The 18,908-nt window shown below is 37.0% G+C and overlaps 1 protein-coding gene across 9 annotated transcripts in view; it reads left to right on the forward strand.

Moving 5' to 3' along the window:
- Window positions 1-18,908, forward strand: part of PLA2G4A (phospholipase A2 group IVA) — a 151,277-nt gene that overhangs the window by 125,574 nt on the left and 6,795 nt on the right. For 8 of the 9 annotated variants that reach the window (XM_038542331.1, XM_038542332.1, XM_038542330.1 and 5 more), the window contains 3 exons: window positions 3,519-3,703; window positions 14,907-15,102; window positions 16,586-16,743. In XM_038542331.1, coding sequence (XP_038398259.1) covers window positions 3,519-3,703; window positions 14,907-15,102; window positions 16,586-16,743 — 539 coding nt within the window. Of the gene's footprint in view, window positions 1-3,518; window positions 3,704-14,906; window positions 15,103-16,585; window positions 16,744-18,355; window positions 18,557-18,908 lie in introns of those variants that run through there. The other variant, XM_038542338.1, reaches the window with a different exon arrangement.

Genomic DNA, 18,908 nt, shown 5'->3' on the forward strand with positions numbered 1-18,908 from the left:
GACCTGTCTCTCAGACATCATCTTGGATATAAAAGAGGAAAAGAGAGACTACCATTTTTGTGACAAGAAGGGGCATATCAAACAGAATATGAGAGAAGTGGTCTGTCTTGGTTAATCTTTTAGCTGAAATTCAAAAGAGCACTAAGTGTATGAAGCCAAAGAAAAATATTTGTAAACTATCATTATACTTTATTGTATTAGGGGAAATCACTGCACTGTAAAAAACATTGCCCACTAATGTGTTTTGCAAACATTTGTATTTACTTGTGATTAAAGACATATATTAGTGTGGTTTTAATGATTGACAGATGCATGTGTAGTTAGCCTCTCTACGTTGTAATTACTGCTTTTTAAGCCGTTTCAGTTTTATGGCCAGCCATCTACTGAAGTAGCAATGTGACACACTGGGTCTAATGAGGGGACTAAGCAGAGGGCTGAGACCTGGGCCTGCCTTGGAATCCTATCACTGTGTGAAACCGGACCTCTTGGGCCTTAGTTTCCTTATCCTTTATTTATTTTTTAAGATTTTATTTATTTATTCATGAGAGACACACAGAGAGAGGCAGAGACATAGGTAGAGGGAGAAGCAGGCTCCCTGCGGGGATCCTGATGCAGGACTCGATCCCAGGATCCCAGGATCATGGCCTGAGCCAAAGGCAGATGCTGAGCCTCTGCCTCCACTGAGCCACCCAGGTGCCCCAGTTTCCTGATCTTTAAAATGACACTAATAATGGCTCTTTTGTAAGAGTCTCAAAAGGATGATAAATCTCATATATGAAATTTCTAATGCATTAGAGAAACTCAAAATAAATGAAGCTATTTTGAAGAGAAACAAAAGTACCCAAATACTGAACTTCCAGCCTCTTAGTAAAATATTTTAAAATGAATATAAGACAAGGACCCACAATTGTTCACCTTTAAAAAGCTTAAGCAAAAGTTTTTAAGCAATAAAAATTTCAGGGATCCCTGGGTGGCGCAGCAGTTTAGCGCCTGCCTTTGGCCCAGGGCACGATCCTGGAGACCCGGGATCGAATCCCACGTCAGGCTCCCGGTGCATGGAGCCTGCTTCTCCCTCTGCCTATGTCTCTGCCTCTCTCTCTCTCTCTGTGTGTGACTATCATAAATAAATGAAAAAAAAAATTTAAAAAAATAAAAATAAAAATTTCAGAGAAAAAATATTAAAATCGTGTTTGATGATATATGTATTTTTCAATGTTACAATTCTTAGGTTCGTGTTTCTGTGACAGAATTTTAGAATTTTGGCTAGTAGCAAAGTACTTTGTCACTACAATCCATAAGTACTTGATAGGAAAGGAGACTTCATCTGGAGGTAATTATTTACAGAATAATTTCTCTTTTCTCTCCTTGTTGGCCTAGTATTCACCTCAGACATAGCAAGACTTTTTTTTTTTTGTTTTTAACTTGGCCTGCCTTTTCATTTAGTCACATGGCCTTATTCTTATCTAAAACCCTCTCCCTATTGCTTTTTTTTTTTTTTATAGCATATTTATTTTTTTTTTGTTTAAGACCATTCATTCACACCTTGTCTCATTCACCAGTTCTGGACAGTACAAATCACCTCAGCTGTAAACTCTTTTTCTCTTCATTCATAAGCACACTAGTATATGTTTATAGCATTTGCTTGTTAGTATTCTAGGGATGAGAAATTTTAATAAATAGGAGAGAAGAAAACACATGACTCTCTGTTACCTGTAGAAACTTAGAAGAAGGGGGTGCCTGGGTGGCTCAGTGGTTGAGTGTCTGCCTTCGGCTCAAGGCATGATCCTGAGGTCCTGGGATCAAGTCCCACACTGGGCTCCACATAGGGAGCCTGCTTCTCCTTCTGCCTATGCCTCTGCCTCTCTCTGTGTGTCTCTCATGAATAAATAAAGTCTTAAAAAAAATAAAAAGAAACTTAGAAGAATAATTATGTTTTCTTGAGTAAGTCCAAACCTAATTTAGAACTGTTTCAATTCACATTGAATAAACCTCAAACCTAATTGTGTTCACTGGTGCTCTTCAGATTTTAATGATGATGAAGATTGTGGATTTAATGGGACAGTAAGAATTGAAAGATTTGCCTTTCTTTGGGATCCCTTGCTCTTGAAACATAATGATAAAATTCACCATGAGAGGGTTATAGTCAGTATCATTCTTATTTAGAAATATAGGGAGGAAACGAACATGCAGTGGGTTCCCACAACGTGAATATTTTTCTGGATAATAGGTAGTAACTACCTTGGATACGTGATTCTATAAACACAGGTCAGTCTGACCCTCTAGGTTTTATTGTTACCTCTTTGAAAAGACTTGCCAAGTAGAAGTTACAAGCTTTCTCAGAGATCATAATGCCTGTCTAGTATGAACATCCTCATGCTGTTCTGGAGCTTTCCAGCCTTTTTCTTAATAGAACAAGTGTGAGGATATGGAGACAGACCAAAACAATTGCATGTCATTTCATTCAACTCAAATCAGTTCAATTCTTATCACATCTCTTTTCCTGGGAAATGAATGAGGAGTCCCACACGTAAACGTGAAGAGGAGCATGTCACCATTTTTTCTTAAAACGAATGATTTCTAGACTCTACTTTCTTGCAGATCCTCTCATCACCCCATACTACTCTCTTCCAGTACTGTAGCTACAGTGGGCTTCTTGCTGTTCCTCAGATATACTGAGTCGGATTCCGTCTCAAGGCTCTTTCCTCTCCCTGGAAAAAGTAACCCCCCAAATATTTGGATGGACCGTTCCAGATTCTTAATCTGGCCTCAGCTCAAGGCCTTCTTCTCAAAGAGGTCTCTCCTGATTATCCAACTGAAGTTACTCCCCATTCTATGACCCCCTATCATTTTCTACCATGTATTTAATACTGCCTGAACTGTTTACTGATTTATCAGTCACGTGCTCTGTTAGAGCAGAGTTTGCATCTTGTTTAGCACCTAGAAAAGAGCCCAAATAGTAACAGACAACAACACGTCTGCTGAATGTGTTGGCTGGATTATTTCCTTGGACTCCCCTCACTTTGGGAGATGCAGCGTGGGATCCATTCAGACTCTGCCACTGCCTCATTCTGTCACTGCAGGGATTAATTTATTTCATCCTCCACTAACGGATATGGTTGTACTTCACATGTCTGTTATGACAAAATAAGATAATATATGAGGAAATGTTTTGAAGCCAGTAAAGACCTCCTAGATGAGGTGAGGTAAGGCTGATAAAGCCATCATGATCGCAGTTAGACTTCATGCCAGGGCCTAAGCTAAGTACTTTCCATACATTGTCCCACTTAACTTTCACAGCACCCTTATTTCATTCTTTTACCCAGACAGCACAGAAATTGAAACTGAGTCAAAGACAATGATTCATTTACAGGACCCATGCCCAGCTCTGTTTGATTTCAAAGCCTGAAGCCCTAATCCTATGAAATTCTACTTACAAATTTACATGAAAAATATATTTATGTTCTAGATAATGTTAAGTGGTCATTTAATTCATTCTTTTGTCTCTTTCCTTTTTAAAGATCCTGATGAATTTGAGCAAATATATGAGCCCCTGGATGTCAAAAGTAAAAAGATTCATGTAGTGGACAGTGGCCTCACATTTAACCTGCCATACCCCTTGATCCTGAGACCCCAGAGGGGAGTTGATCTGATTATCTCCTTTGACTTTTCTGCACGACCAAGTGACTCTAGTCCTCCGTTCAAGGTAAGGAGAACTTACATAGCATTCCATTATCTAGCATGTTCTTTCTCATGCCTGGTATATATCTTAGTCCTCTTCGCTCCAGTTTCTCATCCCTTGAGCCTATTTTTCTACGTGATTATGAGTCCTATTTTAAAAACACAGATGTGATTCAGTTGCTCCCCTTCTTAAAGAAGCTTGTGAAAAGAAAATGAGAAAAATAGAAAAAGGAGAAACTTGTAAATGGTTCCCATGGCCCACATTAATAAAGTTCACAGTCTTAGGCAGAACAAGAATGATGCAACATATCTGAAGTTCAAGGAAATTAGGCTGAGATTTGGATGTTAGCAAGAAAAAGATAATTAAAACCATGCATGGGAAGTGATACTCAGAGAAGAGGACATAAAATGCTATTTTGAAGATCCAACAGCAATCATCAGGGGAAAATAACGAGAATCAAGGAAGTGTACAGTGTTGTAAAAAACAATTAAAGGTATTTAACAACAAGGAAGTCTTTGGTGAACTGGACAAAGGCAGTTTCAATAATGTTGTGAGGGCAGAAATCATACTGCAATGATTTGAAGGAGGAGTGGAAGATAAGAAAATGGAGATAGGGCATCTAGGTGGCTCAGTCAGTTAAGTGTCTGCCTTCGGCTCAGGTCATGATCCCAGGGTACTGGGATTGAGCCCTGTGTCGTGCTCCCTGCTCAGCAGGGAATCTTCTCCTCCCTCTCCCTCTGCTGCTCCCCACTGCTCATGCTCTCTCTCTTGTTCTCTCTCCCTCAAATAAATAAACAAAATCTTTTTAAAAATTTGAGATAATCCTGTAGACTGTCCAGGAAAGAAGGAGATGTGCCATGTCTGTAAGAGGAGGTGAGGAACAGAAAACCTGTGTATGTGGAGAGGTGGGTTGTTAATAGAAGAGATTTGAATGTGTTTAAATGCTGATGCCTGGGGGTCATTAATGAAGATGTTATTGGAGAATGGAGAGATGACGTATCTGATAGGGTCACAGCCCTGGGAAGGTTACAGGGGTGAGGAGTGCAAAGGAGATATAAAAATACAGGTGGAGGGATCCCTGGATGATGCAGCAGTTTGGCGCCTGCCTTTGGCCCAGGGCCCGATCCTGGAGACCCGGGATCGAATCCCACTTCGGGCTCCCGGTGCATGGAGCCTGCTTCTCCCTCTGCCTGTGTCTCTGCCTCTCTGTGTGTGTGTGTGTGTGTGTGTGTGACTATCATAAATTAAAAAAATAAAAATTAAAAAATTAAAAAAAAAATACAGGTGGAGAGTAGTATAGAAACATCTATATTAGGACAAGAGAGGAGGGAGAAGATGATGGCTGCGGGTGGAAGTTCACTGTTTACCTAACAGTGAGAGGAGAAGTTAACAAAGTACTCATCTGATGACTTTTCACCCTTGTAGAAATTAGAAGTCATTATTATCTTTTGAGGGTGAGAAGGTAGAGGTGGTGAAGCCAGGGTTGTGGGGAGAATAAAAGTCTGCCTCTGAAGAAATAAGAACAAATTCTGAATAGGCCACATATATTGCTTAGCAGCACTGTGGCCTCACCCATGTGAGACCATAAATGTTACTCTTTCCTCCTCCTGGAACACCTCAAACTTTCTTTAGATCGTCTCAACTGTTACCTTTCCTGACCTCCACAGCTAGACTTTCAGTACAAAAGACTTAGTAGATTCTTCTAACATGGCAATGTTCATGGTGTATGGTCTATATTTGTTTACAATATATAAATCTCTTCCACTGTCTGTGAGCTCCTTGGGCACTAGGACACTATTCTGAATGTATGTTTTGTTTTAATCACTTGGTTCTAATTGTATTATAAATGCCAGCCGAAGTATGAGTAAGTCATTTTTTGTGAGTGAATGAATGAAATGCTGTAAGAGTGATAGAGTTATTAACCCTATTTCATAGAGTAAGAAATGGAAATTCATAGAGATTAAGTGAAACTGTCCATGATCTCCCAACCAGGAAGAGCCAGTGATAACCCAGGTCCTCTGACATCTCCTTTCCTTCCCATTATACTGTGGTCAAACTGCTCTCAAGATTAAGAGTGGCTATCACAACAACTCTTTAACATATATAAAGTCTCATATTTTAAAAATGCTTTCATGTTTGATTTTTTTTTTCGAGGCAGTTAATCACTAGAAAACAAGGGTTGGTGAAATAGGCAATTTCATCATATCAACAACTTAAGTAAGATAATGAGTGAACAGAACATAGCTCAGGACCTGGCTGGGAAAGTGCTAGCTATGAAGTGGTCAAGCTGGACCAGATTCGAAGACTCCAGAATGGCAATCTAATGATCTTTCCCCTTCACTAGCTGCCTCCTTTGAATACATTGTACATGTACTTTTTTTCTGTGCAGTGTGCTGTGTACAGCAGTTAATGATAAACCATGGTTCTTGATCTCCGTAACATTTTAGCTTTCTTGGGGGAAAGACTTTTATATACAAGAGTTATTTGGAAGAAAAATAAGAAAAATATTGATAAATAGTTACTTGACTTTATATAAGCATGTGTATTATGGGCAATCCATATAAGAATAGATTGGTGTGTCCTGGAGCAGATGAGCAGGGAAATAAATAGAATAGGAAGAAAATGGCACATGGATGGCAGTAGACCAATCTGAAGAAATGGAGCAATCTGGTTACAAGTGATAAATATTAAGCTCCCATCAGGAGGGCTTTAGGGCTGGATGATGGGAAATAGAGAATCAGTGATGGGTTTGCAGCTGACAAATGACTTCATGAAATTGGAATTTTAGGATGATTAATCCCACAGTGGAAAGTAGGATGAATTGGAGAATGAAGAGCAAAGATTAAAATTAAGAAGGATTTTACTGCAGAGCACCTGAGTGGCTTGGTCAGCAAAGCATCCGACTCTTGATCTCAGCTCAGGTCCTGATCTCCACGTCGTGAGCTTAATCCCTGCATTTTTTTTTCTTTTTTAAAGATTTTATTTATTTATTCATGAGAGACACAGAGAGAGAGGCAGAGACACAGGCAGAGAGAGAAGCAGACTCCACACAGGGAGCCCCATGTGGAACTCAATCCTGGGACTCCAGGTTGCACTCTGGGCCAAAGGCAGGCACCAAACTGCTGAGCCACCCAGGCATCCCACAAGCCCTGCGTTAAAAGAAAAGTTAAAATTTTTTTTAAAAGAAAGAGGGATTTACTATAATCCAAGCATAGGATAATGAAGTACTGTCCAGGTGAGGTGACCAAGAAAGCCAAAAGCAGGATTTGATGACCCATGAGCAGCAGTGGGGAGGTGAGTTCCAGTGGATGACTCTAAGATGATATCTTAGAAACTGGTTCTGGAGGTGGAAGAAACTGTATTATTCATTTCACCAATGGGAGTGTAAAATGTCAAAGCCATCATTTTATATATGAATCACAGCTCTACTACTTCATGAGTTAATATTGGGAAGGTTTTAGAATATCACTTTGTACCTCTCAAAAGAACCATTGTACTTTGTTGTGGTTTTTAAATGCACTTTCATTCATTATTTCTAATTAAGAATATGTACTTACTGTAGAAAAATTTGGAAATTTGGAATATATATCATTTCTATTATTCATAGACAACAGCTGCTGGTATTTTACTGTTTTCCTTTAGTCTTTCTTGTGTGTGTGTGTGTGTGTGTGTGTGTGTGTGAACACCAGGATCATACTGCTTAGCATTCTGCTTCTTTCTACTTAAAATTATATTATGAGCATCTTCCCATATTGTTAAATATTTTTTAAACATAATTATAAATACAGCATGGTATGTAAATATCCAAGAATGTTATAACAATGCTCTGTTTTCGACTTTCAGATTATTGCTATCTTGTCACTTTCTTTCTAGTGATCATCCTCACATGTGAATCTTTAATCACACTTTTTATTAATTGCTTGGCTTCTTAGATATGGATTAGTTTAGGATTTTAATAAATATTTTAAGATTGCTTTCTCATAGAGTTGCACCAAATTACATTACTACATCAGATTGTATATGCAAGTCCTTGTTTTACATTGCTGTGCTGGCTGAAAAATATTAAAGACAAAGTTAAAAAAATTTACAATATGACAGAAAGAAAAATACATTTTGCTTCTATTTTTCTGCTTTGCTTGTGAGAGTAAATAGTTTGCCATGACTATTATATGCTTATGTTTTTAAAATATTTTTAATTAGATTATTAGTATTATTGCTATTAAGTATTATTTTATATCTTAAGGGTACTAAAGTTTATCAAATTTATTTTTGCAAATATGATCTAATGAGTCTTTTGTATAGGGTTTTTTATTTCTGATGATTTTAACATTTTAAATATTTATGTAGTCACTTCTCTCACTGGTTTTATTCTTGAAATTCATATTTAACAAGACCAGTTGCATACAGATTGATAATTTTCCTTTTATGATATACTTTTAAAATATTCTAACTCATTAATGCATTTTTCAAGCTAATTTGGAATATTAAAAATGATTTTTTCAACTTATGAGTGTTATAATTGTCATTATAAAATATGCATTTCTTTGTGGATCTAAAAGATTACCCAAATATAATAATAATTATTATTATATTATTTTTTAGAGAGAGGAGGGGGTGAAGGGGCAGTGAGAGAGGGAGAGAGAAAAAGAATTTTAAGCAGGCTTCATGCCCAGCCCAGAGCCTGATGCAGGGCTCTATCTGACAAACCTGAGATCATGACCGGAGCCAAAATCAAGAGTCAGACACTTAACTGACTGAGCCACTTAGGTGCCCCTGAAAGATAATTTTTAAATTGATATAAATACTACACTATTAATGCTGAAGTAGGACACTTATTTTTTTTTATTTTCAGGATATTATTTTAGATATAGTAAGCTTTAAAAATTGATGAGGAATCTACATGAAGTTTTTTGACAGGAGGAGGAAAGAAGCTCCAGTGTAATAACAGGATTTTATTATATCAGTTAAATAGTGAGTAGTTTTCTGTTTTTGAGATTGAAATATGAATGCCATTTGTAATAAAGAGCAGAGCAAAAATACTGAGGCAGGAATTAAAATTGTAAACTTTATTTCACAATTATTGATAAAAGCATTTCATACGTATAGTTAAGTGCCAGATTTTGTGAGGGAGATATGAATGGTAGATATCATGGCTTTTGATAGAGGCAATCACAGTTATTTTATCTATGTTGTAACTGGCCTTGGAAACTGATGATGTCAGTATCAGTAATAGTAGAGGCTTTTTTTTTAAGATTTGTAGTCACACACCCTAATGGTCTGGTTATAAAAAGCCTCATGATTCTAAATAAGATTCTTATCAATGGATTTAAGAAAAGCAGCTCTAGGTTTCATTTTCGTCAAGTTTTGTTGTTGTTGTTGTTGTTAACCCTTTAATAACTTAGATAAATGCCATGCAAATTTATTTCACCATTAGGGCCTATCCAAGGAGAATTCTAATAGCATTTGTCTTTAATATTGGTCATGAAAATAAGCCAGGGTCTTCCTATTCAAGTCTGCAAAAGAAACAGACTGTGACATTAGAAAAAAAAAAACAAAAACACATTTTTAAGAAAGTTTGGCTCGAGAAGCAAGCAAGGAGTATAAGAGAATTCAGTTTGCCCCTAGAGATTTTTTTTTTTTGCCTTACTAAATTTTTTAGAGACTACTAGATTAGAATTACTATGCCATAAATTATGTTATTTTATAGTATGCTGCTATATATTGGACATAAATCTAACTCAGTTTTTCAGTGCCCTTTGAAATGCTTAGTGAGCAGAAACCAGAACAATGGATTCATTTTCTTAAAAATAAAGGAAAGAAGGAAGGAGAAAAGGAAGGAGGAGGCAATAGGGAAGGCAAAGAGGAGGAGGGAAAGAAGGAAAATTGGAGATAAGCCAGTCTCCACAAATGACAGAAGTAATGTGTCTAAATTGACTTTATCTTTCTGTTTTTCACTCAAGGCCAAAATTCCATCAACCACCCCCCCCCCCCCCCCCCCCCCCGCCGACACACACACAAATAAAACAAAAACAGAAAAAGAATTTTATTTTTCCATACTAACCTGATTTATTTGTTAACATTAAGGAATGATCCTTGTTTTAGAACCTCTGCATATGATTTACTTAAGACTTGTATTTTGGGTTGCAACATCATGGCAACATCATGGTCCAAGTGTTAGCTTTCCGGGCATTGATCCACTGTGGCTGATAAAAAGAACTGCTTGTTGTTAAATGTACCATTTATGGATTTACCTTAACTATTAGTTTCTAAGGGCTACCATCATAAATGACCACAAATGGCATGCTTAAAAACACAGAAATGTATTCTCTCACAGTTCCGGAGGACAGAAATTGAAATCAAAGTTTCCTCTGGGCCACACTCCCTCCAAAGGCTCCAGTGGAGAATCTGTCCTTGCCTTTTCCAGCTTCTGGAAGCACTAGACTTTCCTTGGCTTGTGGCCGCATAACTTCAGGGACAGCCTCCACCTCCAATGGCCCCTCCTGTATGTTGTGTCTTCTTAAAAGGACATTTGTCATTGGCTCTATGGCCCACTCAGAACCCATGATGATCTTATCTTCAGACCCTTAGCTTAATTACCTTTGCGAAAACCCATCATTCAAATAAGGTCACATTCACATGTCCTGAGGCTGGATGGAGGATTAGAGAATGGACTTATCTTTTGGAGGGCCACCACTGAACCCGCCACATCTGTATTGGTCATTAAGGATCAGATGCCTTGGGATGAGTAGATATATCCAACATTAAGTTCTCTACATATTTTTGTGAAGTTATAGTGACATCTTGATGAAGAACTAATGAGAACTGTAAAGTTCTACACATGATTAAATATATGAAATTATTTTCATGCTATTATAAAGCTCTTGGATCTTAATACCAGCATGCTTTTTATTGGAAGTGTTGATGACCATACCCACAAAATGTTGAATTCTAAGTTGTAGCTTCTGTCCATTGTATCTTCTATTACTTGCTTCATTCATCTTTTTAAGATTCAACTTATTTACATATTTACATGCATATTTATACTTCTACCTCTTCCCAATCCAAAAATAGATTTTAAATATTGAGAATCATCATAGAAAGCACATGTCTTAGGTGTGTGCAGAGAAAAAGCTCATTTCCTCTTGAGAGAAGCTAATTTATTATATATAAATATGTATTTATACATTTAAGAATACATAAAATATATATTTATCCACATATAAAAATAAGTAAAATGGCATTATATATGCCACTCATGCTCTAGTTTGAATATATTTCTGTGTTAGACTGTATTTCTTATCCTTCATGTCTTAATACTCAAAATTAGTGTATCTTACAAGTATCACTTTGAAGGGTACTGTCAAATTTTTATCTCCATAGAAAATCATTTTATTTTATTTTATTTATAAATATTTTATTTATTCATGAGAGACACAGAAACGTAGGCAGAGGGAGAAGTAGGCTCCCTGCTGGGTGCCCAGTGCAGTACTCGATCCCAGGACCCTGGAGCCCCTGATCATGACCTGAGCTGAAGGCAGATGCTCAACCACTGAGCCACCCAGGTCCCCTGAAAAATCAATTTAGTACTATGTAAATTACCATGAATTAGTCTATGGAAATCTGAAGCATATGAGGTGTCCAACAAACAAAATGGATACTTACTATAGAAAACAGTTCTGGCATGTTGCCTAATTTATGAAGCAGCAATATTCTGGCTCATGGCATTCTTCTAAATACTCTTTTCAAACTCTGCTCTACTCATAGTCTGGGTCATTGTTTCTCAGTCTTTACAAACAGGGAAACGAGACATCAGAGAGGAGATCATTTTTCCATCCTGTAATCACCGTCTTTATAGTCATCAGTTTTTAACCTTTTCCACAGAAGGATCATATCAGGAAAGGGAAAGTTTCAATTGCTTCCCGATTCCAGCATGAAATATCTATCTAAAAATAGCTTGGTCTTTTACCTCACGCAGTTCCCTTTTCCTCTTTCTCCACACATCCACACATCATTAGTCATCCTGAGTCATGTTTGTAAACACTAGAAAGCTCTTTTTTGCCTCATTCTCACGCAATTGATCCACAGTATGAACTTCTGGTTTTATTTTGGTGTTGAATAATCTTGAATGAATAATTGTGAAAGTGCCAGACAAGAAATAAACTGAGTAATTCAACTGAACAGAGGGTAAAAGGGCTGGTTATAAACATTCCCTCAAATTTCAAACTATATATATATAGTTTGAAAAAAATAGACACATACACACACACACACATACTATATATATATAGGATTTTCAGTAAAATATCATATTTTGTCTGTGAGTTTATGCAACAACTGCTTTAATATACATGAAATCCTGTGTTCACCCAGGTTTTATTGTAAATGGCATTGAGAGTTGATCAGCTTAAAATTCACAACATTCCAGAAATATCAAGAACAGTGAAAGTTCAGGGGCACCTGGGTAGCTCAGTCAGTTAAGCATCTGCCTTCAGCTTAGAGCATGGTCGCAGGGTCCTGGGATCAAGCCCCACATTGGGCTCCATGCTCAGCAGGGAGTCTATTCTTCCTCTCCCTCTGTGTGCTTGCTCTTGCTCTCTCTCTCAAATAAATAAATCTTAAAAAAAAAAAAAGAACAGTAGAAGTTCAATGTATATTTTTCTATAAATTTAAGGTACTATTTTAAATGTAAATATAAATATAAATATTTTAAATATAAATTATATTGTTAAATATAAATTACTGAGTTTTTGAAAATACATTATCTCGTTTAATCCTCACAGCAATCTTGAGGAAGATAATGGTATTAACTTTACATACAATGATAGAAAATGAGTTGCTGAGAAATAAGAAAGAGGTGGAATGTAAGTGAAATGGGATTGGGAACCTACTATTTCAGGGATAGTGAACAACCTGTTTGGTTGGATGATTGATTGGTTCTTATGATTCCAATGGTGCCATTAGGGGTATATCACTACCTATACACCACAAAATAATTTCTTCCCTGTTGACTTTGTGGTAGCTACAGAGTATGTCTCAGACTACCTGGCTAGCAAATTAAGGTGTCTGTGTTTGAGATGGGCTTTTTAGACTGCACAGCCCAGGCATGAAGCCATCCATCATATCCTCTGCCTCTGTTATACTGCACTATAATATCTATTATTTATCTTTCCCATTATTTATGATCTTCAAGGATTCAAAGACAGCCAAGTTATCCCTAGAACATTAGCAGGTGCTCAATAATAATTGTTGAGTGAATTAATGTACACTCTGAGAAAATAGTCCACATACCCTGCAAATCCCATGGTGAATACTTTTTACATGGAATTTACTACAGTTTTAAACCAAAGGAGTTATTTGATTATTATCTCTCACTCACCCGGCTAAAATCCCATAATGACAAGAGTTTCACTCACTATGATGTCCCCACCTCCTAGCATGGACCTTTGATTTGTACGTAATAGTTATTGATGAATAAATTGATGCGATGACAAAGAATAGCTTAAATAACTTAATGTTGTAATGGTCATTTCCGTAAAACCTCATCTCCATGGGGAATTTCTCTAATATTGTACCTCTCTTTTTCCTTTTCTTTCCTTACTTTCTTCCCTCCACCTCTTTTCCTCTCTTTATTGACATTTATTTATCAAACTTTTGTCAGGCACTTCTAAATACTATATGCACATTCTTTTATTCTTTTTTTTAAGATTTTATTTATTTATTCATGAGAGACACACACAGAGAGAGAGGCAGAGACACAGGCAGAGGGAAGAAACAGGCTCCATGCAGGGAGCCCAACGTGGGACTCAATCCCAGGTCTCCAGGATCACACCCTGAGCTGAAGGCAGCACTAAACTACCAAGCCACCCAGGCTGCCTGACGTTCTTTTATTCTAATGCAATCATGAGATATATATTTTTATTATCATATTTATTTTATATTTGGGGATATTGAGTGTGGAGACATTAGGAAACATGCTCATGGGCCCAGAGCTTGCACTTGACCTTAGGCAATTGGGTCCCAAAGTCTGAGCTGTTGACACTGAGAGTCTGCTGCTTATTTTCCCACTACCCCTCAAGCTGTGTATAAATATAACTAAGCTGTATTTATGGCATCTCTCCATATTGATTTATACTTTCTAGTTTAAATCTAATACTGCACGTGTCTGCTTACCCACTCCATTAGTCAGCCTTGATGCAGAAACAAACCTAAAATCTTAGTGGCCAACAATAACGTGTATTTCTTTTTTTTTTTTTTCTTTTACATTATCCTTTGCATCAATCATGGGAAATGAGGATACAAAGTATTTTATTTATGATAGTCACAGAGAGAGAGAGGCAGAGACACAGGCAGAGGGAGAAGCAGGCTCCAAGCACTGGGAGCCCGATGTGGGATTCGATCCTGGGTCTCCAGGATCGCGCCCTGGGCCAAAGGCAGGCGCTAAACCGCTGCGCCACCCAGGGATCCCAATAACGTGTATTTCTTGGTCACGTTTCATGTCAGCAGCTACAAATCAACTGCTGTGGCTCTGTTTACATGTCTTCTCATTCTGATGGGGATGTTTAATTCTCTTACTGGGAAGGAAGCTAATATGTGGAAACAGTCACACAATCTGCCATGTCCATTAACTAAACTCTTGGTTTCCCTGTCTGGCCCCTTCTTGGCCACTACACTTATAACATTTTGAGTCCAGAAGTTAAATTATTTTTATAAACAGAAGCAAAAAAAAAAATGCTGATTCAAAGTAACTCAAATATGTTTGCGTACATAAAATTTATTAATTTTAGTTGGCTGTTTTGAGAAGGTACAGGTAAAAATTCAGTACCAGAGTGTTCCTCATTTTGCTTCATTGGATTCTTTGACTCTGAAGGGTTTAAAAATGTTCACATGGCTTATAAATAACCAGAGCCCTAATGTTTTTTTTTTCCCTATAGCCATTACATCACTATAGTTTCATTCATTTCACTTCATCAGTAAATTTTTAAAAGCCTCCTATGGAGCTAGCTCTATGCCAAAAATTAACCTAATAGCGAGCTTGTTTATAGAGTGCTTTAGTATTTTGTTTTTAGATTAATGAGCTTCTTGAGAACAGGGTCATTATTCATCTTAGCAAGGAGCACATTGCAAGCACACAGTTAACACCTGATGGATATTGAATGATGGCCAGACCAACATTCTGAATAAGTGAAAACTGAAAATCTCTAAATGCATCTTTACTTTTCCTCCATAGGAACTCCTCCTTGCAGAAAAGTGGGCCAAAATGAACAAGCTCCCCTTTCCGAAGATTGATCCTCATGTGTTTGATCGAGAAGGACTGAAGGAATGCTATGTCTTTAAACCAAAGAATCCTGATATGGAGAAAGATTGCCCAACTATCATCCACTTTGTTCTGGCCAACATCAACTTCAGAAAGTACAAGGCTCCTGGTATGTTGAGAATAAATTATATTCTGTAAAGTAGAAATCTGGTAACAGAACAAGACTGGTATTAAGCAGGTTTATAGTGGCACTTGCAGTACTAGCTATTACAATTTTGAATGTTTCCCTTACCTTGATAGAGAACTATTATCCTGAGACTCCAAGTACTTCCCCTCTTTCTCACTCCAAGATTCCCTGAGTTCCTCATAATTCAGAAACTGATGTGTTAACAACTCCCTTGATAAAAATCTCTGGGGCTTTACCCAAAACCTGGGCTTATGTTGGTTCTGATTGATTGACACCTTTGTTATAGGGATTATTAAATATTCTGAAAATCATTCTTGCAAGGGAGCTCTTGTTTCAAAACAAATCATGCAAAAACTCTGGGAACTCTAAGTGACCACAGGACTAGTATAATCTAGCAGTACAGCATAGATAGTTATTTCAGGTTGCTTTTATTATATGCCATAGAAAAAGAGAATCAAGTTCAAGGCACAGTTGTCCTGTTTTACTACATCCAGAATCTATAGACTCTTATATATCCTGGAAAATATTGATTAACAAAAGGAGAGCTAGAGATTGACATGCAGGATTCTCAAGGCCTAAGAATGTATTATCCTTGGACCAGAAAGTGCAGTTGGTATAGGAAAGATATAAAAGATAATCATGGAAGATTTGACACAGGATGACAGAGAAGAGATGGTGGAGGAAGACAAAGAAAGGATCAGTAGGGAGGGAAGTTATTACAAGTCATACTTCAAAACAAGAGAAGGAAGAATTGGCTGATATTTTTAGTTATTGGGGAGTAGAGTACTTGAAACCTAGAGAATTTTCTATGACTGTTATTTCTCAAGGAGAAACTACATAGGGGATTCCTGTGGCATGGACACACTTAGTTAATGTTTTGGTTTGGATTTCCCCAGAAGCAGATTCTAAGAAAAGAATTCAAGTGCAGATGGTTTATTTGAGTGGACTAGGGAACTTTAGTAAGGACATAGGGAAGTAATAAAGGTAGACAAAAAAGATGTGTCAGTAAGCCAAATACCACGAAGAGAACTTGACCCTGTTGGGAAAGTCTAGGAAATGGAATAGAACCTATTCTCCAGAATCATCCTTCATATTCATACAACAAGAGGCAAGGGAACTGGGGTATTTTATAGCCTAACTTCCTAGAGTCTCTGGTTGACTGATCCCTGGGGCAGAGTGTTATTTATCAGAATTTACATTCTGCTGCTAGAGAGCAAAGCAGCCTTCCTCTGTTGCAGGATGGTGTAGAAAGATGCAGATGCGGGCAATTGGAAGTTACCTAAAGCAGAACGCTTAGATATCCCAACCCAAGAGATCTGGGTGGGAGCATAAAGCTGTGTACTACAGATTCCATGACCCCACTGGGGGCTCCCAATGTTATGTTTACAGGTATGTTTTCTTTCTTCAGTTTTAGAGATATTTTGCTGTTTTCAAAATTATCATTTGAGACCCTTCCAATATTTAGGTGTTCCAAGAGAAACTAAGGAAGAGAAAGAAATAGCTGATTTTGATATTTTTGATGACCCTGAATCACCATTTTCAACCTTCAACTTTCAATATCCAAATCAAGCGTTCAAAAGGCTGCATGATCTCATGCACTTCAATACCCTGAACAACATTGATGTAAGTATCTCCTGTGATCACTGACAGTGTCACACACTTCCCTATCACATGAACAAACACCTTTTTAATTCATTAAAAATAAAAATAAGGTTCATGAATGATACCACCCAAATTGTACCATTTTATTTTTTGTAAATCATTTTATTGTTCTTATTTGTGAATTATAAAATTCACAAATAAGAAAAAGTAATCCCTCTAAATTGGCAGGGCCCATATTTTATACTATTATTTGATCCAAGGATTGGTTAATACTCAGCTGCTTTCCCAAAGTATTGTCATCTGATAAAATAAATTATAAGTAGGGAGAAAAGTGTTAAAAATGAAAATATAAGAGTAGGAAAGTGAATTCAACCAAAAGTGTAGTTAATCTGCTAAAATATCACGACTTTTCGTAGATAGACTCATGCTTTTAAATGTCTTTATTTTTGTAGATCTTGAGAATGTTGCCAAAAGTAGCAGCCTTCCCATTTTTAGCCCATGAGATATCAAGTACACTTTGCGTTAGGAACTTCAAAAATGACTCATTCTCTTCACTTTGGTCATCTCTAACCCCAGTATATCTGCAGCTAGGATTCCATGATGATGTGAGATTCTGTAATCTCTAACTTAGGGTTTAAGAGCGCTGTTGTGAAACTGGAATCATGTTTGCTTGTAGTTACAAATCATAGTGTCTGTCAAATTATTATCTGTTGTGAAAGCCCAAGTTCATTAGCCTGGCTGGATTTTGCACATTAAGAGGAAGAAGAAGAAGAAAAGAAAAGGAAATTTATTGGGAAGGGAAAGGTGTCGTATCTGATTTGCCAGTCTTTTTGGATACCTTGCAAATGGTACCAAAGAGAGCACAGTATGTGGATGAGGCTTCTGGGTACGTAGGATTTAGTTAGATTTTGTGCTACAAGATTTCTGACACACACAGCTCACTTGTTAGTTTAGTTGGCCTGAGACTAGTAGTGATCAACTGTGTGCGGTTATAACAATTATACTGTATTATGTTTTAATCAGTATCTCTCATTTTTGTAAACACATATGAAAATTTTCCCTAATAAGCTTCAGTTCCTGAAACTCTAAGATGCTTTCTTGTTATCCTTTATCTGAATATGTGATAACTCATGAAAAACATGCTTAGCAAAGTTATGACATCTGTCATTTCCTAAATATGTTCATTTTCTTTGTTATGTTACAATCACTGGTCATCTGAAATCCCTATGCTATGCTGAAAATTTAAAGAATATTAAGAGAAAAGCAGTATTTTTAATCTCTGATTTTTAGGGAGTGAACAGACACTCTCAGGATAGAGTTGTGTTTTATAGAACCTCATCCGGTCAAAAGAGAAGAGAAACTAAGGGATAGTGTCAGAACAATCCTTCCTAGCATGAAACTAACAAACTCAAAACTGTATTCCTTGAGATAGAATGTATTAAACTTGATCTGTTGTTCTCAAATGGGAAAAAGAAAATAGACTGTAGGAATATATAAATACCCTCTCGGACTTGGAAAAAATAAAAGGATACCGACACATACATACATATTTATATCTGTATATATTATAGATATATGTGAGTGGATAGATATCTGTAACTTAAACAACTGTATTTCTCTCATTGTTTTCCAGGTCTGGTTTGTATAAAACCTGCTAAACTGTTTGCTATAAAGAATGATATGGCTCTGTTTTTATATATGCTTCAAAGTAGTTTGCTTGACACATAGATGAAACAGCAAAAGCCTAAACAAATTGGACTGAATTCCAAAATTATTTTCCCAACATGCCGCTCATCAAACATCACTTAATAAAGCAGGATTTCATTGTTTCCAAGAACTTCTCTGGCATAGTGTGCAGAAGCAAGGTCATGGGCTTTATATTTCATTTAGATCTCCGTGAGCCACCTGACTCGCCTCTATGACTTTGAATAAGTTAATTAAACTTTTTGGGCCTCAGTTTCCTCATCTCTAGAACAGGTGTAACAGTACCTTGTCATAATAGCAAGAGTGAAACGTTGGGGTAGCACATGAACAGTCAGAAGCTGCTCGATAAATGGGAAGCTTACCTATGTGTGTCTATATCCTATACCAGGATGGATACACCCCAAGACCTTTGCAAATGCCCAGAATTAATAATATAGACAAGTCTATAGACGTAATAGCAGCCTGGCAATAAATTTTTGAGT

This window comes from Canis lupus, chromosome 7 (genome assembly GCF_011100685.1).
Source record: "Canis lupus familiaris isolate Mischka breed German Shepherd chromosome 7, alternate assembly UU_Cfam_GSD_1.0, whole genome shotgun sequence".
NCBI lineage: Eukaryota > Metazoa > Chordata > Mammalia > Carnivora > Canidae > Canis > Canis lupus.